The sequence below is a fragment of the Cygnus olor genome, chromosome 2 (genome assembly GCF_009769625.2).
Source record: "Cygnus olor isolate bCygOlo1 chromosome 2, bCygOlo1.pri.v2, whole genome shotgun sequence".
Classification (NCBI taxonomy): Eukaryota; Metazoa; Chordata; class Aves; order Anseriformes; family Anatidae; genus Cygnus; species Cygnus olor.
This window is the reverse complement of record NC_049170.1, coordinates 101,464,049-101,488,826: the sequence shown is the minus strand read 5'-3', so window position 1 is coordinate 101,488,826 and position 24,778 is coordinate 101,464,049. Positions and strand designations below refer to the sequence as shown.

Below are 24,778 nucleotides of genomic sequence, written 5' to 3'. Positions count from 1 at the left end.
ATCCACTAAGACGAGAATTCCAAGCTTGTTCAAGATGCTTAGTTTATACCAATTTGATCTCAAATTATCCTATTCAAGATAAATTTTTATACCATAATAACATTGTGTCTGAGCCCTGAAACATTTTAGATAGGCAAGGTTTTTTATTTCTATGTGGTGAATCACGCCTGGGTTCACTGTGAAATGTAAGAAAACTGAATTAAATCCTGTGAAACTAAAGGAAGCATTAAGCTGGCATTCTTCAGAAAATAATCAAAAGGTCTGTTTGGAACAGGTGAAATACTGATTAAGAAATACCCAAAACTTAGGAGAATTAGAAATAGAAAAATTATCAATTTTTTTCTAGTCAATCTTTTATGTCTCAGCTTAAGTTTCCTCTCTAGAACATAAAATAAATTCATAATCCTAAACTGCAATAGAGAATTGGTAGCCTGCAAAATTCCTTACCAGAAAAGTATAAGTATTAAGTACTTTTTCTAGTAGAACTTTACAACTTCACCTTATAAGCAGGCATTGAACACATAATGATACTATCATTTAAACTGAAAAATTCTCTCATAAGCTTAACTTTCTTACTGATCATTTTCAAAACTCTGCTGATTTTTGCCTTCCACAAGTGTATAAGAGGAACTTTTGCTGTAAAGATGACAGGAGAAAGACAGGGAGATTTTAACACATTTTTTTCTGGTAATTCGGCCATGAGGGAAAAACATTCCCCTCATATGATAATCTTCTAAATTTACAACTAGCTATAATCATGCTTTCATGCAGTTAGCAACAGTGACCTATTTGGTCTAAGAAACATCTTTAACTTGGTGGACTTGGCAGTTCTAGGTTAAAGATTGGACCAGATGGTCTTAGAGGTCTTTTCCAACCTGAATGATTCTGTGATTCTGTAATTGCATGTCATTCAGCAGATTGTCTTTGTTATTTCAGGGGGAAAGTATCAAAGCATTCCTGAATTTGGAGTTACAGTTTTCCAGTAATTTAGTCTATCCTTTTCAGTTGTTCTGGGAAGGTATAGTGAAAGGTGAAGTTTTGTATTAAAGGAACTCAGGAGACCTTACATTTTAGATAAAATGTCTGCAGCCTTGAATCTTATTAGTTAGGTTTAAGGCAAGACTATAATTTCAAATTGCTTTCAAAATAAACCATTGTAATTTCTTCTTTACAACTGCTGGAGAGATTGCATCTTCCTGTCTTCAAGTGTTAGAGGAAAGTTCTTAATCATTGCCAGAGATCTAATTAAGCTAATGTAACATTTTCACTTTTATATAGCATCTACTATCACTATCTAGTTCTAGCATGAAATAACTTCAAAGTCCTCTAAAGAATAATTCCAATGACTATTTCATAGAAAGCTTAAATCTGAATAACAAATGGTTCTAGAAATGCTTTCAACACATGAATAAAAAATAGAACATCGTTTAAAAGGTATAAGTTCTAAAAGCTGTGTTTCATCCCTGAATATATTAATGAGATTTATTATCTTTTCTGAAGTTTGTTCATTGGTGACAGCAAAGAAAAAAAAATGGAAAATCTGTAGTCAGCTTAAATAACTCATTTTATTAAACTGAGGAGTACATTTTTGCCACCCACAACCCGCCCTCTCCACTTCCCAGCAAAATAAACGTATGCAAGACTAATTCCTATGTTACACATAAATGTAATGTTCCTTGAATGACAGAAGTTTTACCAAGTCCAATAATTTTTTTTCTATCTTTGAAGGATATTATCTACAGCTTGAACAGAATTTGGTCCTCAAATATATATAAGGAAGTGCAATAACAGGATGACTCTGAGGTCTGTATCAGAGATAGAAGTATAAACGAAACAGCTGATGACTTTTGCAGCTTTTGTGCAGTGAAGAGCACTAGCACAGCTCAAAGGAGACTGAGGCTGTAGTGCAAAATTTTGGTATAGTAATCTAAGACATATCTGACACCAAAATGCATGGTCCAATTATACTTCATAACCATTTTTAACAGCAAGACATTCCTACCTTTTCTCTGAACAGTCCAGAACTGGAGCATATCTGACTCCACAATGAAAGCCAAGCAGGCATAAAACATGGTTCAGGATTGGATTTTTGATATGTGGTTGGTTTTGTTTTGGTTTTTATAAGGGTTAGTTTTGTTACCATTTATCTCCTCATTTCCCTAGCTCATCAGGTGTGCAAAGAAACTGGCTGGGAGAGTCGTAGGAAGGGCAGAGCTATACTACCACACTCATCCTGAATGTCATAGACTTCGTCTTTTATATGTGTTTAGCTCTTAAATGATACTCACGTGATAAAATTGTCTGTGAAAAAATAAGAATTTGTACACTAGCTATCTATTTGGAGTGCTGTAAATCCTTCTCTCCCCACCTTTTCCCATGTCAAGCAGTGTAAACTATACTGCTTTCTGTTTGTTTGTTTGTTTTTCTAATCAAAGGTGTATTTTATGTATTTTACTTGCACTTAAACATGGTGAAAATCATATATACTTCATCCTGTCAGATCAAATTTGCTCCCTGGCTTCAGACCTCATGTACTGAGTTTCATTTTATGGCAACTTTTTATAGGGTAGTTATAAATCTTTGTGAATGGAGTGTTTATAATGAAAATACAACCCAGTGAGGAAATATTGGCAACATTAAATATCAACAGAACTATAACAGCAAAAAGATTGGACAGTACTAATCAATCAGCCTCCAGCAGCATTCCATTTTCAAAGGCAGTATCCTAACAACATTATATATTTTCGTCAATGAACATTTTTTCCTTCATATAGCTTTAGATATATTCTAATATGAAATTAGAAATTTGTTATTTCACTTCACCTCTGTAGTATCAATAGATTGCATCAGTTTTTTGTAGTTGGTGGTTTTTTGTTGTTGTTTTGTTTTGTTTTGTTTTGTTTTTGAATAGTGTATCCAAGGGGAAATACCAACATGGTTTGAAATGCAGTAAGTATTTAACAGTGAGATATTCTACATCATCAAACTGATAAGCAGTATCTAAATTTGCATTTTTGCAAAATTTTTGGAATTTTTATCTTCATGCTAAATCAGTTCCAGATTTAGGGGCTGATTTTTTTTTTAACATGTTAACTGATAAGACCCATGTTTTGACTGGACATTTAGTTTGGCTTCGATAAAAATGCAATAAAAATATTTTCAGGAAAGGAAAAATTAACAGTGAGCTAACAAATTGGTAAAGTGAGATGATAACACTGCATGTACATCTACCTATCTTAAATTACTCTGGTAGATGTAATTTTCAAGGATGCAAAAGAAAATTATACTTGAAATCTATTTATGTACAGATATCAACAATCAGTTGACTCATATAATGCCTTGCTACCCTCTCTACACAGCAACCAAAAGCAAACAAAGACAGCCAAGTGACCGACCAGCTTTGCCTACTTAAATACAGCAGAAAATCATGACTTGAGACAAAATAACTGAATCCACACAATTTTAGCTATCATTTGCATTTGTTTCTTATTTCACTACTTTTATATTCTTCCCACTTTTTTGTTATTCCTAGAAAGGTAATTTTTCCCATTGGTTCATTTTGCTGGTTTCTTATGTCCCCATAAGGCAAAGTATTGTAAAGACTAAAATTATTTGATTTTTTTTTTTAATTGGAGTTTTCCGTAGCTATTTTTTTAATTTAGCCTTTCCTATATGCAATTAGGATCAGAGCATTTTCTTCTTATTTCTTGCTTTTTTTCCATCATCTTGTCATTTGTCAGCATTCTTAACCAATTCAAATGTTCTTTAAAGTAAAAGAAATAGTCACCTGGAATAAATTTCCCTCTGCCATTTTCTTATTTCCTTAGTATAGCTAACATGGAATGTCTCAGTACTGTGAAGATTCTGTTTAAAAAGCTCATTAGGTTTTGAGCTTGAATAGGCATATGAAATTAGCTGCATTTTGTGCAAATAAAAATGCTTAGTTTCTGTTTACTTCTGTGGTAAATGAAGTAATTTTACTTGCGTTTGGGCAGACACAGAGTTCAGGAACAAAGTTATTATTCTCTTATTTAATGGTTTATATTAGTTTCTGGTTGACTGAGTCTGTGGCTGAAAGGATGAATTAGGCTGGGATGCTAGCCACCTTGCACAAAGTGTTCAGCCTTTTCAGGAAACTTTGTTAGGACACTCAAAATCATATTTAAGATCAAGATCATATTCAAGATTTCACATTTCACTATTAAACTGCACAGATTTCCTCTTGGAAGCTTTTCTTCAAGGTCATGATACCTGATCTTTCATTATAAAACAAAAGCTCTGTCCATAGTCACTTCTCTACCACACAAAAATTGTATCATGTTTGATCTAGAGAAAATCACAGGTCTCCTAATATAGCATGCTACTTATGAAAAACAGCTGAATGTTTTCTTTGAGTGATTTAAAACAAAGTGGTTTATTTTCTCTCAAAAAGCAAAATAGCTGAAAATGAAGTATTGCACCTTATCAAAGTATAATTTGAGTTGGAAGATAGCTCTGGAAGCAATTTCGTTCAATTTCATGACTAGCTTAAATCAGGTTTCCCTGATAAATGTTTTATAATTCATAATCAAAGTATCACTGAAAAAAAAAAATCACTTTTGCGTAGTCTGTGAAAATGCACTCAGAAAACCCTTCTATCTGAGAGTTTTCATCTGGCAAATTCTATTTGTTTTGAAGCAAAGTTGGACCCTAGCCTAATTCTGTGTTAAGTGAGAACATGATTATGCCTCCTTCAACTCTGTTGGCATAGTTAAGGAGCTGGACTCAGAACCAAGGGAGGGAAGAGGATTTTCTCATATTGTAACACTAGCAAAGTGCAAAAAATATGGAAAGATAACATCAATTAAACTCTGTAAAGACCACTGTAGTCTGTATATGGAAGACAACAAGAGAATGCTTAGTATGAGCTTTCTGTCCTTATCTGCATGTTGGCTTAGAGTGCAGGAATAAAAACATTATCACTCTGGTTGGATAACTTCTTTTATTTAATCTCTCTGTGGATCAGGCATGCAGGCATACAAATATATATTACAAACAGAATAGCACAGGAGTCAAATAGATGAAAAATAGATTACTTTCTCCCAAATGCGTGTCATATTTTGGCTGCAGGAATAGGGGTAAAAAGGGAAAAAACTATTGGTAATGTGACACATGGTCAAGTAGATGGAGATGTTCAATAGTGGGCATATATATATGACTCCTCCCTTTTTAAACACATGGAGACATGGAAAGCTGGTACTGTGAATAAAAAGATGTATTATTAGAAAAAATCCTCAGCGGACAAAGAATAATAAATTAAAAGTAGAGGGCAAGGTAAAACTACTCATCTTTGTGAAAGATGTCGACGTTCTGATATTTCTACCACACGAGCAGCTTGTGATAGCTAAGTGGATTTTAAAGGCAAAATACATTTTAAATGCAATAGCAGAGCAAGGTATTTAAAAGCAATGTTTTGCAACACACAACTATGATTAAACTATGTAGTAACCAATCTGCCTTCTAGTCAATACATCAGTTTTAGTTACTTGATTCAACATAGTGTTTTTTAATACTTACTCTTTTAGGTAGGAGTACAGATGAAAGAATGCTCACTTCTTCTGTACATAATGTTTACAGTCAATTAACTTTATTTGTAAGTATTAAAACAAGTACATGCGTTTTCTTGGTTTCAAAATATTGATGTGTAAATGTACTTACCATAAAACACTAGTATTCTTGTGCCAAAATTGCAATGCTGAAACCTTAGTCCTTAAGATGCAACAATTTTGTAAATTTACTGCCAATTCTGCAGTCTTTTCTGAATGCACAAGTAGAATTTCTTCTTTTCTAGAGTGTGACTTGATGACAATGCCAAAAACTTTTAAGATAAATAATGGACTTTTAGTTCTGGAAAGTGGTAGGATTCTGTAAAAATATAATCTACTCAGATACTGACTGATCTCAATGATAGGCAAAAATAATTATTCATTTCACTTAAAATTCTAACTAAAATTAAAATGCTATTTGAGAATAAAAACAAAATATTTTAAAATATAAGGAAGGTTGTTATTGGATTTTTTTACATTCACTTTCTTAATATATTTCCTATATATTCTAGGATCAATTTAAAATATCTTGATTCAAAATTATTTTTAATTATAAAAAGTAATGTTTAAAAATCTGTTTTAAAAATTATGTTTCCAAATACTTATTTTCCCTTAAAATATATATATAATGAAATGAAATACAGAATTGTTTTATAAAGTATTAAAAATGGAGCCCAGCTGTGTTCCCTGGATTTTTAATTCCAATTGCAGTTAAATTCAAGGGAAAATCTGTATGTCTTTATTTGGAATTGAAATAGACCCACGTTTTCACTTTCAATGAGTATATGAAAATCAATATGCTGTAATGTAGTTTATGCTATTTTTCAGTTTCCATCTGCTCCCTTCCGTTGCATCTTTTTGTGAGTGACAGCATAATAATTGCTGTACCAATTAATGCCCTTCCAATCCAACGGCATCGTTACTGCAAAATAAATGTTTTGCTTTGTAGCAGTTTGTCCTGCTATGAAACTTTCCTTTAGTTATTCCAGTCATCTAACAGCAGAAAAGGAAAAGCTGCTTTGTCATCAATAGCTCAATAGAAGACACTGTATATTCAATACAGAGAGTTGGCAGATTTCTAACCAGTATCAATTTATAAATAGGATATCAGCAATCACTTATTTTCTGCCTTAAATGAAAGTATCCTTTTTGATGCAATAATAGCCACTTAACTGATTTCAGATTGTAGTAGGGTGGGTTTTTTTTGAGAACCAGAATAAAATGTGGACTCTCTTTCTTTGCAACAAAAGCTCTTAGAAGGATAAAAGCTTCCATTGGAAATAAGCAGTCATAGTAATTTAGTTTCTTGCAGTAAGAGTTTCATTTTTCCTAGTGGACTTTCAGTGCATAGCTACAGTGCCTTTCCCATTTTGTCCTGTCTTAACAAAAATGCTACAAAGAATATTAAAGCCTGAATCATTTCAAGACACGCTTCCCCATCAAAACCATATCCTCAGTACAATCTGTGGGCTTCCTCTGGTAAAAATAGGAGCTGTCACTGCTATTAGAAACGTCCTTAGAGAACTTAAATCTAGATTAAAGGCTGGTATTAGTTTTGTGAACTTTTCTGGCTGAAGGACCACATTTATTGCCTGGTGAGATTTGTGTGAGAAAACAACATAGAACTAACTCCTTCTTACTATCATTTCATTCCTGAAACATAATAGCTAATTTGTTTCATTTGGTTTCATTCACCTCCTCACACTGTCCTTTGTAGATAAAACATCATCTCAGTTTCACTGTTTTCTGGACTGTTTTCTTTATTGTGAGCACCAGAATTTTCCAATGAGTATTTCTAAAAAATAAAAGACTGCTTTACAGTACAGCAAGTGCTTCACCTTTCTTTGGTCAGCTTGCACTGACTGATTCATCAAAATTTCTTTTCAACAACCATGTTTTTCTATAACATTTACAGTCGTAGAGCTTTTGTCCTCATGAAGTCTCAGAGGACTCCCAAAACACAATTTTCCAAAATATCTGAATATCCAATTGGCTTTAATTTAATGACTTCAGTTCAGTGCTCATAATATTGGGAACGGAAATGTCAAGTTTTATTTTGAAAAATAAAGTTTATTATTATTACCTAGAAAAGTAATATGTAGAAAAGTAATGTAGAAGTAATGTAAAAAAAAAAAAAAAAAAAAAAAAAAAAAAAACTACATTGGAAAACATCATTTTGTTTGTAAAGTCATCTGCTCAGGGGTTAGGAAATCCCAGATGAACTCGTGATGTGCAGCTGCAAAATACTGCTTCTTTATTTTATCTAGTGACTGTCTAATGTGAGGTGGTTAAAAGGATCTGCAACAGAAGCTGATACACAGTAGTCTCTGGTCCAATTAACTTTTAATCATTGTAATGTAAGAATGTACGCATACATGAGATCTTATAGTAGAAAAGCTTAGCCACAGGGTTTCTAAAGTGATCCTGCATCAGAGAACTGAGTAGCCTGATGGGAATATAATTTGCTATCATATTTGCTTACATATTGCTCACAGGTCCTCATTCCCCAGACAAATAATCTGGCACTAAAGCCAGTCAGAAAAGTTCTGCCATCTCTTCCCCTTGGTGGCTTGTTTCTGCTCCTCAGCTGTGCCAGTACAACAATTTTTAGGGCTCTCTGGCAAGCCAAATGACCAAAGTGCTTAATTTTACAAAGCAGTCTTTCGGACAGTTGTAGTGGCACAACTGAGGGATGGTGAACAGTGGTGTGGGCAGAGAAGAGGAAGGGAACATTTTCAGCTTATTTTTCCACTACAGACAGTGTAATGACAAACCCTACCCAGAGAGAGGAGAATTTTAAGACAGGACTTGTAGATTATAAATGAGTGCTTTAACCAGAGAATACCAGATGAGATAGTCCCTTGACTTCTTCTATTTGAAAAGAAAGTTGACCTTGTTTGTTTGTTTTAGAAAAGAAAAAGGGTTGGCACCTGTATTTTGGCTAAGAATTAGAATTCTGAATCCCAGAGAGAGAAACGTCTCCCAGTAAGCAAAGTAGCAGTAAGGGAGTTTTTAAAGCTTATCCCTGGATCTCTCTCTCTCTCTCTCTCTCATTTAGCTGAGTCCTGCAAGTTTTCTCTTAGAAGTTGTGATTGATCTACTTATATGTACATCAGTCATTGCTGTTACTAGGAAACCATTGGGTTTTTCCTCTAAAGAATTGTTATAAATAAGCACCATGTCAAGAAATAAGATTCTTGTGTATAGTGCCTCTGCTTCCAATATAATTAAGATCAGGAAAAATCTAATTTTGCTGTAATTTGACAGGTTACATTAAATTATCTTTATGAATCATTCATACTTAATTGCTTGGGACTACAGCTTCATTGCATTCTGTGATCCTGAGAGTAAATTCAAATAAGGGATGAAGTAGACTGAATAATACTTAACAAGGTCCTGTCATAGAACACAAAAAAGACATTGCATAGGTACGCCACAGGAAAAAAACTCCCCCAATTCTGATGGTGTCTTCAGGTTACAAAGTGTGTGGTAATCAAATTCCTCTTATGCTGACTTGAGAACTATAGAGAAGAGTTAGGCTTTTATTCTTGAAAATGGCTGTGGTACCAAAGAGATGTAAAATCCACACAAAAAAAAAAAAAAAAAAAATTCTCCTTCTTCCCTCTTAATCTTTTAAGACCCCAAAATGATAGAGAAAATATTATTCAACCAAGAAGCTTAGAAAACTGTGGGATTTAAATTCTTTACCACAAAATTCTTACTGCTGACATAAAGCATGACTGTGGAGACTCTCCAGTGGCTAAGGCTCCATGACGTTGATCAGCTCTATCAGTATTAAAATAATCTTTAGTAGGAATGCAAATAAAAGAAATGATTGTGATTCAGAATTTCCAGTGCCAGATGATGATGATAATAATAATAATAATAATTAATAATAATAATAATATAATAAAAGCTGAACAAAATCCTAATTTTGGAAATTTATAGACTTGGAAGTCTTAAGCAAACTTGAAAGCCATTGGACTGTTTCTTTTTTTAACCACCATTATTTTTCATTGATTTTATTTAAATGTTAAAATATAGTTCTTTAAAAAAAAAAAAAAAGATGAAAATAAACATTTTGCCATTCTTTCCAAAAGTCAAAAATTGTTTATTATCCATAGCTTTCTTGTTTCATTTGAACTGAGATCTATTCTTTTCATGATTATATCCATACAGTTATGTCTTACTGTTTGACTTGAGCCTAGACCCAGTGTCTTTAATCTTTTGGCTCTGCTGAGTGTGTCTTTTAATCTTTTGGATCTCTGATTGTCTCTGTCTCTCACTACATATTGTAGCAGTCAGGGAAGAAGACACCCTTATTAGCCCTTTTGCTTACAGAATGTCTAATATGAGACCTGTTATGAGATTTAGCAGCTTAAAAATTTCTTTTAAGGAACAGTAAGGAATATGCAAGCAGCTGAGGCATATGTCTAGCAAATGGAAGAGCTGAATTCAATTTACTTTTTAACCTTAATAAATTCAAATTTATCTTCGTATTCTAAGAGACTGCCTTAATAACTTAGCTATAAACTAGTGGGAGCACTCTTCATTACTGTACTAAAGCTGCAATATTCTATGGCAGGGAATTCAAAATTGGCTATATGACAGACAGTGCATGATATAAATAGACCTGAGCTAAGGGAACTCCTTTGGTTAGCAAGTGTCTTTACTCCTGCTCGTTGTCACAGGGCCTGTTTCTGCGTTCTACGCATTTTGGATAAGATAAATAATGAGAATGGAGGAAAATGTCACATTGACATATTTATCTTTACTAGTAAGAAAGGAAACAACAAAGATTACATAGCTAATCACATGGCTGGATTAAAAGTTCCCTATGGCCCTTAAAAATATATGATTCTAATTTCTGAATAAAAAGAAAACAAGACAATACATCCTTAGAAGGAAAAATGACAGATTTGGAACACAAAATTAAAACCTACTACTAAAATCATGCTACTTTATATGTTTAGGTTTGCATGAAAATAAAATAAATAAATAAATAAATAAATAACAGCAATTTTGTCAAAAATCCCAAACAAAAATTAAAAAAAAAAAAAAAAGTATGAAGGTCTTACTTAATATAATGATTAAAAATTACTTAGAGTACAGCTTTTAAGACTATTCTCAATGTATTATCGGCCTTTTCAGTGCTTTTACTTTGCAGGCCAGACTTCAAAACCACCACACATTTTAATTGTTCAGTGCAAAAGCTTCTCAAAGCAGAAAACAGTTAAAGCTGGCATCTTAGTCAAGTTTTGACAGCCTATGTCAACTTACCCCACTGAATGAACAGTAAAACACACAAAATTCATTCTGCTTGGTCATGCTCTGAAAAGGATTTTAAGGCCATTAACATGCCCTTGGGAATTCAGTCTGTAGTTTTATTGTCTCCAGTGTCACTGAGATGTACCTTTTATTCTGTTTTTAATTTAGTTTTTATTTCTCTCTTGGTCCTAGTATTGCTCTGATAGATTTGTCTTCAGAGGAACTGTGATTTTTTTTCATGAAGCAGTCAGTAACATGTTTTAGGCAAACTTTTCATGTTACAACAATTATGACAAAGTTTTAGCAAGTCTGGTAAACAGCATTCTTACTTCCAGTAATACTAGGGCAATCTAGCATTTTGAAATCTTTCAACATGAGCTGAATTCTTCAGTGTATAAGTGTATATTCTGTTAAAGGTATTCTTTATTAGTACTGTGCTCAACAGAAAAATACTATTTTGCTTTCCTACGTATAATACATGTATTAAAGATTGTTTTAAAAAGCATTTTCCAAAACCATTTTAAAACTAAGCTTCAACATGCATTTCCAAAATCTGTAGAATATACTTTGCATGAAGATACACCCTGCAGTATTTGTTTAGCTACTAATTACGTCTCAATTTCAAGAGGGGATTTTGAGATGGGCAAATGATCAGGGTACAGAATCAAGTTGTGGGAGTCATATTCTAAGTTTTGCCATTGGGTTTTTAATAGCTTTTCACGAATGATTTCCCATCTCCCTGACTGTGAGTGAACAAGACATGATTACGTGAAATTCACAAGACCACCTGAGATCTTATATCCTCTTCCTATTAGTCTTCTGCCAGATGGCCCTATTCCATCTCCAGTTAACTTCTACCAGTTAAGTAGGGCATCTGATAAATAAGAAGTGGGTTAGTTCTTCATCAACTCTAAGAAATATAACTGAGACTTACAGAGTATCAAATATATAGACGTAGATTTTGCAATTCAAAAATAAAAATAAATAAATAAATAAATAATAAAAAAAATATCCAGGCCTAAATAACATACGTGTTGGGTCTGGGAATTCTCTCCCTCAGCTGAACGTGTCACATGCTTGTGTCTCAGGTGCAGGCAAAACCCTCCTTTCTAACCACAGAAAGGCACAATGGGGTAGGTCTGGTCCCCGAGCACCCTGGCACTACCAGAAGCAGCAGAAGACCCAGAGAACACCATGACTTCGTGCTGGGGCAGCCCAGTCGTGGCTCACATGGTGCCTTGGACCAGTGTGTTGAACCTCGGTGAGCCTCTCTCACACGTCCCTTTTCCCCCCTGCAGGTCACAGTGTGGGCTCTGCGAAGGTGTCCCGGGCACAGACATTTCCCAGCTACCCCTCAGAGCAGGGCGAGGAGCACCAGCAGTCCCTTTCGCTGGCCAGCAGCTACACCTTCAGCTACAGCTCGGGCCTTGTGCAATGACAGCCGGGGGCAGCCGGCCGAGAGACACAGTCAAGACTGGAACCTGCCACCAGGGCCAGGGAGCAGCGTGCGCCCTCCGCACCCACAACTTGCCATGAAAACTGAAGCCTACCAGCTCCAGCCTGACCACCGTGTAGATGGGAACCTGGAGAGGCGGCTTCCCTGAAGCAGAGGCTAAGTCTTTATTTATTTTGCTGTTCCTTCTGTTAATATGTTTAGGAAGGAGGGGGAGGGGTGGGAGGGCGGGGGGGCAAGCGTTCGTGTTGTAAGACAGTGTTAAATGGAACTGTGTTGGTGTGAAGGTTTCTGCATGACCGGAGAAGGTCCTGTCACAGGGCTCTGTCACAATGACTCATTCAACATTGGGGTCTTCCTACCCATCTCCATCAGCAGGTTGGCCCATCCTCACTGGTGACATGTTTAGGTCCCTGCTGCAGCCCACTGACTCCAGCTGGATTCACTGAAATATTGCCAATGGAACAAGCAGCGTAAGCACTGCAGGTGCCTTTAGAGCCAAGCAGGGTTGCTAATTGCCATAGAGGGCCTGGTGGTTTTTTGAGTCAGACTCCAATAAATAGTAGCAAGTTAATGCTGTTTGTTGAGAACAGAATTTGATGTGTTAAGATAAGGTTATTGCCTAGTACATCTCTTAAATTCTTTAAATTCCTGGGGCACAAATTCAGCAATTATTAATATGCACATACCTCTCATGAATGCCCATAGGAGCTGCGAATGTTCACGTGCGCAGCAAAGTCTCATCCTTAGAACTGCCAAGAAGCCTTCTAATTTGCAATTGATTTAAGTATCCATGCTTGCAAGAATAACTTTAAAAAGCAGGAAAACTGTTCTTCAAAATAATAAGCATGGGCTGCATCCCCGGCTGGCAATCTCCTGTTCCATGATTGGACCAGACATGGTCCAGAAGTTGAGCTCTGGTCTTTTTTTCTCTCTGGTCAGCTTTCCTTTGATTTTCTCTGTTTCCTTCTCAGCTTTCTGTTTTAGATGCACATCGTATCTTGTATGATCACGTATCAAGCATCAGTTTACTTTGGAAAGGATGATGAGTACATCTCAATGGAAATTTCTGTCTTTGGAAGACATCTTTCAAAATTGAATTGTTATAGGTGTGTTTGTGATCAGTAACAAGGGAGTAAGTTGGAAGGCATACCAGTAGGTAGGGAACAAGTTTTACCTATCCTGAATATTTGGATTTTTGTAAGTGATATCAAATATTTATGTACGTCTCATGATACCCTGAAATGTCTGAAAATGTGGAGAGAAAAATCTGCTCTTTTGCTATCATACAAGCAGGCCTTGCATTCTATTCCCAGGATGAAACTGATTGCCATGATTACCGGAGGAATTCTTCTCATTAGTTGTTTCTCAGGACAGGTTGGAAGCATATCAAGGAGGAGACACAGACTCTTTTCCAATTAAACAATCAGTTTTATGTACTATAATTTAACTGAAAAAATGCTGTTGGATTGTTTTATATATACACATATCTATATATATGTATTAAAAAGTACGGAAGAAACTTCTGCTTTTAATTAAACATTTACTGGTACAGTATGTCCAGCTTTTCTCCAACCATTTTACAGGCTGAGAGACTTTGCAGACTTACAGCTTTCTACACCTCAGTGAACAGCTGCTGAATAAAAAGGCTTTGTGATCCGCTTGAATGAAACACTTCCAGCCCACCACAATCAGCTTTATTTATTTTCCTCCTTTTTTCCTGTCCTATTCACTACCTCTTCTCCTTCTCACAGTGCTGCCATACTCAGGAATAGAATGACTCCCTGTGGAGAATATTTTGATGAGCTAAAATGAAAACCTGCTCTCCCACGCTGTCAGGGAGCTATACCTGTGGTGCTCTCTGAGCTGAGTTGTACCCATCAAGGAAGTTTCATTCATGGTTTCATTTAAAAAGTAAAAAAAAAATTAAAAAAAAAAAAAGTTGATATTTTGCTTTGGGAAAAATTCCAGTTTGCAAATGTTATCTGCAAAATATGATAAAATATATATATATATATAATGCTGGTGTAATTCTGTTAATCAAGGGACCTTTTCCAAAGAGCTTTTTTTGAAGAACTTACCCATTATTTTTATTTCTATGCAACTGAGATTCTTTCACTTGCCTTAAAAATATTTTTTCTCCTTAAAATTCCTTAGATTAAGTTTCCATTATGTTCTGCAGTTTTCTATTGCATGTCCATTTAACTGTTTCCCTCTGTGACTTGAATACTAGTCATTTAATACTTTTATATTCTTCATAGCCCCAAAACAGGCAAAAGGCAAAATAGGAGAATTATCAGAACTGCTCTGAGGACACAGTGTCCATATAGTTTGAGAACCTTTTCAGAATCTAAATCCTAAAGTGAGTGCTTTGGCTGGGTTTAGATAGAAAGCATAAGATCTATATAGTGCACTCTTTCCATTATCTGGGGAAAGGCCACTGTCTGTCAAAGAAGGTTTCGTCTTCTTCTGTAGTGCCTAAATATTGTCTAGTTAATGAAAATACAAATGCTATTAAAAAAAAAAAAAAAATTAAACGGATTGGCCATTTAGAATTTTACTAAATATTTTGCTTTTATTATTTAATGCAACTATCTTCTCAATTCATACATTTATAAATACTTGTGAAATTCTATCTTGTAGCAACAGAAAATGAACTCCAGGGCAAAGCTCAAGAATGCTATCAACAAAAAGCAAAAGTGAGCTATTGGGAACTTATGTCTTGCAGACAGTAAATACAAGCACACTGGAAGTTGAAGATAAGGATACATCTTCACAGTGTACTGCAACACTGTCAAAGAAAACTGGGCACCAGAAGCACAAAGGTACTGTGTGTCCAGTGGAGTTTGCCATTTGTGCCACTCCAGAACAGAAGATAATATGGTTGTAAAATTTGTGCATTTGTGTAGCTTCCAAAAATGTTCTTCAGAAAAGCTCCATGAGAACCATGCAGGCACTAGGCAAACAGTTTGCCAGAAAATTGTTTTCATGGAGTTGCTTTGATTCCTGGTGTATGCCTCTCAATAACCTAAATAATTCCCCACTGAGACAACTTTGTACAGCTCCTTGTGGTTCTGCCAGACATAAAACTCTCTTTTGGCGAACGTGGTAGAGCTGCCTGCCTAGAGACTAGAAGGGGCTTTCAATAGGCCCAAGGGTCCCGCTGGTCCCTGTTCAAGTCTCGGCTACCTTCATGTGCAAGGCACACAGGTAATATGTTTACTCCTGACCCAAGAAGAGCTCTCTGATTTCAGCCAATGAGCTGGGAAGAGCAGGAGGGCAACAAAATGTCTTCAGTGGTAACCAGGTGCAACTGGTGAAAAGGGAACTTAGCATTAATACATCATAAAATTGTAAAATTGATGTAAGGCTATTGTTTTCATTTCAGTTCTGAGGAAGTGTGATGAATATATAGCTGTAATATGATCTAATTTTTTAAAAAAAAACAACCCTTGATAAAAATACATTCATTCCTATAAAAAAATAACACACACCATTGCTGATATGGTTACTAATAACTCTTAACTATTATAGATTGATGCATGATGGTACTTTCGATTCTGAAATCACTCGGTGCAGAAAAGGAGAAATTGAAGGAGACTAGTAATAAATCATAATATGGTGCTAAGGTACTTGAGTTATCCCATTTTTTAAATGGCTACATTTTATTATTACTAGTTTGAATCATCTGTGAGTATGCTCCTTTGGAACAAATTTTCTTGCTTATGTAAAGGAAAAAGTAAGAGGAATATCTTATAACATGGAGTTTGCTGCCTTACTGAATAAATGTTCAGGCTCTACTTTCTGTGGTAGGCTTTGATTCCAGCTGCTCACATGTATTTGGTCCATGCAAAATTCTTTTTTTTGCCTTTTTTTTTTTCCCCTAAAGGTAGCAAGTAAAGCTTAGAAATGTATTGACAAACCAAAGAAGTTTGCTAGACAGCAGCAGTAGCTGCTCACTTTTGTTTTGTCTAAAGTCTGTTTTGGGAATGTCAAAAGTATTTCTGGAAAATACTTCATTTCACAAGTGAATAGAAATCCTGTTGGGGAGTAACAAACACATTTCTAATCAAATCTTGTTCTAAACTAATAAGACTGTGCTGGAGGAGGAGTTAAAATTAAATATCTGAGGTCAAAAATCTTTTGAAATGCACTCTATAGCAATATTTTATAGCAGGCATACAGCCTGCAATAATGTATAGCTGGCATACAGCCTGCATGTACATGCTTATTTAGGTGTTGCTTAGTGCAGGCAGACTGTGAAAATCCTCACCTGTTCATGGCAAACAGAAAAAAAAAGAGCACTAATCAGACCTCTGTGTTGCATTTATCAGAAAAGGCATGAACTTCATGCTTGTTCAGCTCGATCTCTAGTGTAATAGGCAATACCATGAAGAGTAGTGATTTTTGATCTATTTGATTTCTAGGAACTGACAAAGATCAGCAGCCTGTAGCAAATAAACCTCTACTCAGACTTAGCTCACCAGCCACATTTACTAGTTTTCAGTTGTTAACCTAGAAGCTGCAGGATGGTTTTCCACGACAGAATGTAAGTCTCTTGAATGTCTGTGCTTTCTAGCATGAAATGCAATGTTATTTATTTATTTCTAAAAAGAAAGGAGGAAAGTGTTCCAATTAATCTGTTGTTTGGGGTGGGTTTTGGTTTTTTTTTTGTTGCTTTTTGTTGGTGGTGGTGGTGGTTTTTAGTGTTCAGTATCAGTGCATCCTTTTTATACCTACTGCAAAGAAATAAATGTGGCTTTTATCCACATACAGAGTAGCATGGACGGTGGAGAAAGTGTGAAAAGGGACTTGATTATAGGAACAGATCCAACAGCACTGGAAATTTAATTTTTCCATACATCATCCAAATATTTCTGACTCTTTCCAAATCAACTTGTTACACAATCTGTGTATATTAGAATCTTTTATTTTTCAGCGCTGACAGCTGGTCAGGTCTATGTGTTGTTAGCAGAAGTTAATGACTGTGCACACCACTGTAGTGACAAAACTTTAAAATTAGAGGGTATAAGGTTTGATATATTAATTCTTGAATTCATTCAAGTCTTGAACTCCATAAAGGGTGTTGTGTTTGTTCTTGATATTCTAAATAAATGCTCTTCAATTTTGATTTTGGATAAAAAGGTGTGTTATACCGGAAACATGTACAGGCATATGGTAAAATAAAAGTCAAAGAATATTGACTAACCTGTTGTAACAAGAAGTCTGTCTCTATTTCCAGACCCTTACAGGACAGTAAAAGGTGACAGGTGAACGTGCTGTGTATTCAGCAACTACTTAAATGGCGCTGTGCTTAGAAACCTAAATATTAGAATCCAGAGGTGAACGGGTTCTACTGAAGTAAATGGAAGTTCCACTTTACAAAGATGCATCTAGCATCTTTGCATGCATATGCAACTTAACAGATTTTTATGTAAAAGATTAAAAAAGATATGAAAGTGACTGAGGTTTAAGTATGATTAATTACAATTAAAGTGTTTGAAAATGTCAATATTGTTAAGAATGTTGCAAGTTATAATGGAGAGAAAAATTCTGTTTTAACTAAATAAAAGCTCAAAATCTAATACACATCTCTTTAAGATGGAGTTAATCCTTTTAAATCTCATACTCAGAGTCCCATAAGTCCCATAGAATGGTTAAGATTTTTTTTTCCCTTGAGTACAAAAATCCTAATGAGGTTAAATAGATTTACCTCATGCTCTTCTTACAGTCCTGGGATTGTCAAGAGAATGGATACATTTTACAGTAGACTTTTTTTTTTTTTTTCTGTAACAATGTTTGGCATGAGTGAAGTTAAACCTCATTTTTAATGTAGGCTACACATGGTTTTCAATCTTTTTTTTCACTGTATGATAGCAAGACACAGAAAATAGCAAAAAATTAGTCAGCTGTCGTGGTAATTTGATACCAATAACAAAACTAAAGGTTGCAGTTAAATATTTATTCTCATCATAGCTCCTACAGCTAAAACAGAATAAATGATATAAAATAAAGCTGTCCTTGTTGATGTTAATTATTGCATTTCCAGACTTTTCTTAGATGACAGGCTGTGATAGGAAATATTTATGTTCTAGAACTGCTGTAAGTTTTACTGATTTAAGATAGTTACAGGGAAGAACAAACAATTCAGAATAAATATATTATGACTTCCTAACAAAGTATGACATATGCTCACCTTTTTTTCACTGCTTTCAGGCCTTTTTTTTCCTTCTTTGAAAAACACCATTATAGAGAGGAAAGTTTTTGAAACCTAATGAAAAGAAAAAGAATAGCATAAGAAAACAACAAAAATAATTTAAAGAAAAAATCTGTAATCTTTAAAAATACTAGGAAAATTTAGAAGACATTTTAGTACATAGCAGTGGTTCATGTTGAGTGCAGAATAGCTTCCCAGAGCATTCAAATTCTGATTTTATCAGGAGCTGGCAACAATATTTTGTGTTTAATGCAACTCACAGCTCTAAGCTGAGGGTTCAGGAGTGCTGGGCCCATTCTCCCTAACATGTCTGGAAGAACCAAGTACCAGCCCAACCAAAGTGCATTATAATCCTCAAAATGCAATTATAATGCAATATAATCCTTGAAAAATAGTATCATATATAATGCATCATAATTGTTATCACACAATTTTGTGAAACTTTCTGCATCCAAATATTTCTAAATATATAATTTAGAGTATTTCAGAGCTGATCAAATTCTGGATAATAAGAGGAGCAGTTGCATTTAAGATGCATAAAAATACATACATGGGTGCTTACATTTACGCTTCCAATTATGAAGTGAGCTGACAAAACTGCGTGAGAAAGATCCTCCCTTACTACAATTTTTGTGTAAATTATGGAAATTTAAAATTAGTTAATAAATGTCTGCTTCAGACAGTTTTATTTCTGATAAATATGTGATGTTAATAGAGAGTATTTGTAATAACGTGTAATCAAAACATGTATTTTCCCTCTTCAAATACACAGATAGACATCAACACAAATGGAAAAAGATATTGCAAAAGAAAAAAGGAAAAGTTGCTGTGCATTTTTTGTCTATATCTTAGTATGATAAGCTATTGATCATTTAAATCATGTTATAAAACATACTGCTTAATACTACAAATGATTTATTTACTTTAACAGTCTAATTGAATAAACTGTTAAGAAAGGTGTTAAATTTCCTTCAGAATCACTGAGACACTTTTTTTCTAAAACTAGAAAGTTATCTTTTTGAGAAAGCATAAGGTAAGAAGAAATATGGCAGCTAATACTAGTAATTTATATTAGTTATTTTATCTAATTCTACTTGCTAACAATGTGGATAACATGGAGGTAGTAAATAACATTCTCTAGAGAGTTGCCTTGAATAACTTTTGTTATTTCCTTTGTATTTTCTAGCTTGACCATTAAGTTATTAGAAACTTATTATATATTTGTCCTATGGTCACCCAGATGCTCTCCTGGTTCTCATCACTCTTTATGCTTTTGACTGTAAACAGGGATTAGAAAAGAGCAAAACAAGGTGTTACAGGACAAAGCAGAAAGGAGGATACTCTTGCTGGAGGAGTGCCCTACTAAGCCCTGCAGGCCCACTGCTAGCTCTTCTTAGCCCTTAAAACCTGAGCTGTTTCTGTACAGGAAGGAGCCCAGCTGCAAGGGGAAGGGTGGAAAGGGCACGGGGAAAATTGGGTGTGTCTGAAGTTGTCTGCAGGAAGTGAGCCGGGGTCTTCCATTTCCTGGCTGATTTGGTAGGTAGGAAACAGTATGAAACAACTGTGCTAGAAGAAACAGAATTTCATATGCCAATGAAAAGCCTAGTCCAGCTTAATGTTTTGAACACCACTGTGACTCTCTAGCCTCAGGCTGGGATCCTTCATATTGCATGTCAAAGGGAGAGTGGCCACCCTGACCCCACATGCACTAGGATGTCACATCCCAACATGGCATACCAATGGAGATGCATCTAGCCCAAGACAGTTCCACAGGAATGTGTGAATATTTGAAATGTCTTTTGAGTTGTCTTACTTCCACCTTAAATAATGCAGTCTGAGAACTTGATGTATAGTTTCTACTCCTGGGGTCTACAGTTTAAAAGAATTTTTTTAGAATTTTTTTGGAACTAACCCCTAATGTCAGACTTACAGATCTGTTTAGGGGATTAACTTCTATGGAACATTTAGGCTTTAAAGGAAATAAGTCTTCTGCTTATGCTGGGGAATATTCTCTGAGTCAGTGTCAGCAGGTGTAAATAAATACCATGGATTTGAACTTTTACATTGCTCAATATCACAGAAGGTTTAGAGGAACATCCTTGAGTCCCAGATGGTTACAACACCCAGGGGAAAAAAAAAAAAAAAAAAAAAATCTGATACTGAGATCAGTCCTCTGTTTCTTTGTTTGTTTGTTTTGTTTTGTTTGTTTGTTTTTGTCAGGTTTCTTATTTGAATTTTTCAAGAGTAAGCTACCATCTACTTATGATCAAAATAAGACCTGAATAGCAGGTAGATGGTTTGGGTGTGCATCATAATTAAAACTAGTTATTTCTGAGGGTGATTATAAAACTTTAGGTGCCTGATAGAAAATAGAAAATGTAAAATTCCCTGGGAAAATACCTGGGAATTTTGGACAGGTTGCATCAGAAAGAGTTAAGTGTTGGACCACCCTGCCTAAAGTGGGAGTTTGGAAAAGTCCAGGTTCTTCTATTCCTTGGTGGGTCCAGTCCTTGAAGCAGACTGTTTCCTCACAGGAACACTGTTTTACCCTAAGATGCACATTCAAGGAAGATGAAAAGATAAGCAGACTAGGCAGTATCATGAACATATTACAGAGTCAGAGACACTCTTTAAGTTATAGGGACATATTTGAGACAAAAGAAAGGTATAGTAACAGGAGGCAGTTTGCAGTATGTTGCTGTTCTAACTTTGACCTTCTTTCATAGACAGTGGGTTTGGTGTTCTCTCTTGTGATCCAGATTCTGGTGACTATGTCTCCCACATTCGGAAGTCCCAGCAAAGACAGATTTCAAATATTTTTTTCTCTGATACAAGTTTAAGCTCTTTTAAGACTTACTATTACTATTAATCAAAACGGTACTAAAAGTACTGAAAATGAAATTTTAACATGGGGCTTAAATAGCTACTTTTTTCACACAGCATAAAACATGAACACAAAACATACATTTTTATTATTAGGGAGGAGAAGACTTGTTTTCCTTTTCTTAAAATTTCATAGGTTTATTTCCCTGTTACACAGAAAGTAGTTATCCAGTGATTCAAGACTCAGTTATTTAATGAAAACATACTTTATTATGTTTGTTGCCTTTGAGGAAAGTTTATAAGGCTTTAAAACAACAAAAAAGACAAAACTATCTTACAGTTCAAATAGTATTCTGACCTTGTTGCTGTCCATATTTGTGTCATGTTATTTCCTTGATTTTTTTTCCCTTTTAACTTATTGAGCAGGCAATACAGAATGAAATACCACAGTAACCTTTTAAAATAATATTTCCAAATTATAGTTAAGTTTACACAAAAAGAACTAAAATTTTCCCAAAGAAAATGGGAAATCTATGGAAAATCCTGAAAAGAAACACAAATAAACAATAGTTTTTATTATTTTACACTGGAAAGCCAATTTACATAATCTAAACTGTGTCACAGCAAACATGCTTTTTCTAGGTCCCATTCTGTCAGACTCATAACACATATAAAGAGTTTTAATATCACATTTCAAATGACACTTTTGGATATTTTATTTTGTGTGTGTGTGTGCATACTTTACTAAACTGATGAGGTTTAGTTGATTTCTTTCTTTTTGGTTTTCGTTTTTATCAGTCTCATGTTCAGCTGCTGTTCACTGATATTACAATGGTACAAAAATGAAGCTGTTGTTTTGGGTTTGTTTTTTGAAAGAAAAATAATATATTGTTATTATGCTATGTGTGATGTGATTTTCCCTGTGGACTATCTTGGTAAAAGTAATATGTCTATGGAATTTGAATTAAACCAGATTAAATACCTGCAAAGATGTGAAGTAGATATTTTTTTTTTCTTTCTCAAATCTCAAAAATAATTATTTTTAAAAAATGCATGCAGACAAGCTAAAAGCAACAGGGGAGGCAAGAAATGAGGACAGTAACAGAAATAATCCAAGCAATCTGGTATTATAGATACTTAACCTCCACCTCTCCCCTCTTTTTACCCTCAGTAAAGTAGGGATGTATTTTGAATGTCTCTACAAGCAGAGAAACAATGCCAACTTCTTGGCTTATGTATATTTCTGTATTAGGATTCGAACTGAGATCTTCAATGTAATCAAATTCATTACATCATCATTTTGGCATTTTAATATAAATGGAATCATCAAATAAACAACCCAATGTTACAGGGTTTTTCTTGTAATGCTGTGCACAACTTAGAATTATGTGATATGACATATGATATCTCAGGAAATAAGTCAGCTTATTAATAGTACAGTTCTGTGTGTCCTCATCAACTTCACATGCAAGCATTTATATATCTGAAAACCTTCAATAAGTGAAAGCAAAAATATATACCTTGTAATGTGTATGTGTTCTTGTTCAGGAGTACACAAAACCAAAATGACATGTTTTCTAATGATATTGTAATGACATTGTAAAAGAATTTAAATCTTGAATGCCAGGTCGAAGGACTCTTTGGTTTAATTTTTTAGAGTTTTAGCTGAAGCATAGGATAACTGTACAACACTATTGTCACTCAAATAGTTCAGACAAGCCTTGTGTCCTCATTATTGTCCAAAGAACCTAGACTTGTATTTTCCTTTGTGCGTGAGGAAAGCTTTCAATTTGCAGAGAGCTACACAAATGTGCTTTTCACTGTCAGGCTGTTGATGCTCCTTCTTAGCCAACCAAGTAGAACTGGTTTGTAGCAGACTAATAATGCCTTCCCCCAACCCCTTTCTAAATAATAATAATAATAATAATAAAATAACAAATAAGTCACTTTTACTAATGCTACAAGAGAAAAGGGGGATCAGACATAGGTGGGCCAGGAGGCATACAGTTTGTAGAACACAGACACATCTGATTATCAGCCGTCATGGTAGCACCTTCATCTACTGGGATTCCATCCTCAGTAATGCAGCAGATTTGTAAAAGGCCATAAGATGCATAGATCTTAATTCTCAGGTCTGCCTTCTAGTGCTGTTTGTTTGAGGATTTTTTGTTTCTTTGTTTGTCTGTTCAGTTTCTGTGTGGTTTATTCTGTAGGTTTCAGCAGAATATATACATATGCACATATAAAACCACACATGTATTGTTTTGTAAATGTTCCCAATCACGCCTTTTCTGCTTTGCATCATTTATTCATGTATCTTCCATAATCTCATTTATTTTTTGTGCAACTAAAGCTTATAATAAATTATTATTAAATATAACTTGACAGTGACAGAGTCTTCATGTTTTGCTTTCTTCTGGGCATTAGAGAGAGAAAAGAAAAAAAAAAAAAAGGTGTCTGTGTGCGTATGGACTAGGGGCTATATTTCTATTCCATCCCCAAACAGTGAGTGCTGAAATAATTGTGTTACGTGCAAGAAGCCTGTAAAACCACACAGCTGTCAGATAGAAAGCTTCTGTTCATACTTTTAAATCTAGGTTCAAGGATCCCTGATATATTTGCTTTTGCCAGCTGAATAGTAGTTTGCCCAGCAGCATAATAACACATCCTTTGCAGAAAATAATGGATATTTATTATTCCATAAAGCTCTCAATTTGATATTTGAAAGTCATGGATACAGAGAACGTAGAGCATATTTTCATTTTCACCTTTTCACATAGATTTTTCAGACATTTATTTCTCAGACCAAATTAATGTTATGCAAACATATTCACCTCTGTTCTGTATGTTAGAGTTGTTCTAAAATTATTATAAGTACACTTACTGGGTAAAAAATAAATAAATAAATTTTAGAAATACAAAAAATCTTCACTTGAACTTATGAATCAAAAGATACATTGATGCTGCAGACTGTCATGTAATACAGACGCATCCAGGCTGGCTCAGGGACCAATGCTGTCCAGCCAGGGCAGCCTGGGCAGTGCTTACTACGGTGACTTGAATTTTCTGCAGCCCACCAGTGCAAAGCAAAGCAAATCCAACATGCAAATTTGTTGCCTGAATTTGGTTATTTCAGCTGTAAGAAGTAAGCTAATGGTCTTTCCTCAGGTTTATGCAGTTGATGTAAATCTCCTCTGTCTGCTTGGGTGATGATTCTTTGCCTCTTCTTCCTATGTTCCATGGGGTATGAAAATTATATCTTTCATAACCATTAACACTCTAGAAGAACAAAAAAAAAATAAGTTGAAGAACTTTTCTGAAAAAGATGTGACTAAAAAAAAAAAAGAAAAAAGAAATTTATTTTACACTGATTTATTATTGGGAAATATTCAGCCATCAATCTTTTTTTTTTTTTTTTTGGTGGGGGGGTCT

General features: G+C 34.8%; 2 protein-coding genes across 3 annotated transcripts in view; one reads left to right on the top strand and one right to left on the bottom strand.

Annotated features, from left to right (window-relative positions):
* Positions 1-19,164, top strand: part of DOK6 (docking protein 6) — a 248,444-nt gene extending 229,280 nt beyond the window's left edge. Inside the window, exon 8 of the mRNA XM_040549753.1 lies at positions 12,152-19,164. Coding sequence (XP_040405687.1) covers positions 12,152-12,291 — 140 coding nt within the window. The 3' untranslated portion in view covers positions 12,292-19,164. The remainder of the gene's footprint in view (positions 1-12,151) is intronic.
* A 2,438-nt stretch (positions 19,165-21,602) lies between these two features.
* CD226 (CD226 molecule) overlaps positions 21,603-24,778 on the bottom strand; it is a 28,008-nt gene continuing 24,832 nt past the window's right edge. The window contains exon 6 of one of the 2 annotated variants that reach the window (XM_040549751.1): positions 21,603-24,625. In XM_040549751.1, the coding sequence (XP_040405685.1) occupies positions 24,497-24,625 (129 nt within the window). In that variant the 3' untranslated portion in view covers positions 21,603-24,496. The remainder of the gene's footprint in view (positions 24,626-24,778) is intronic. The other variant, XR_005817672.1, reaches the window with a different exon arrangement.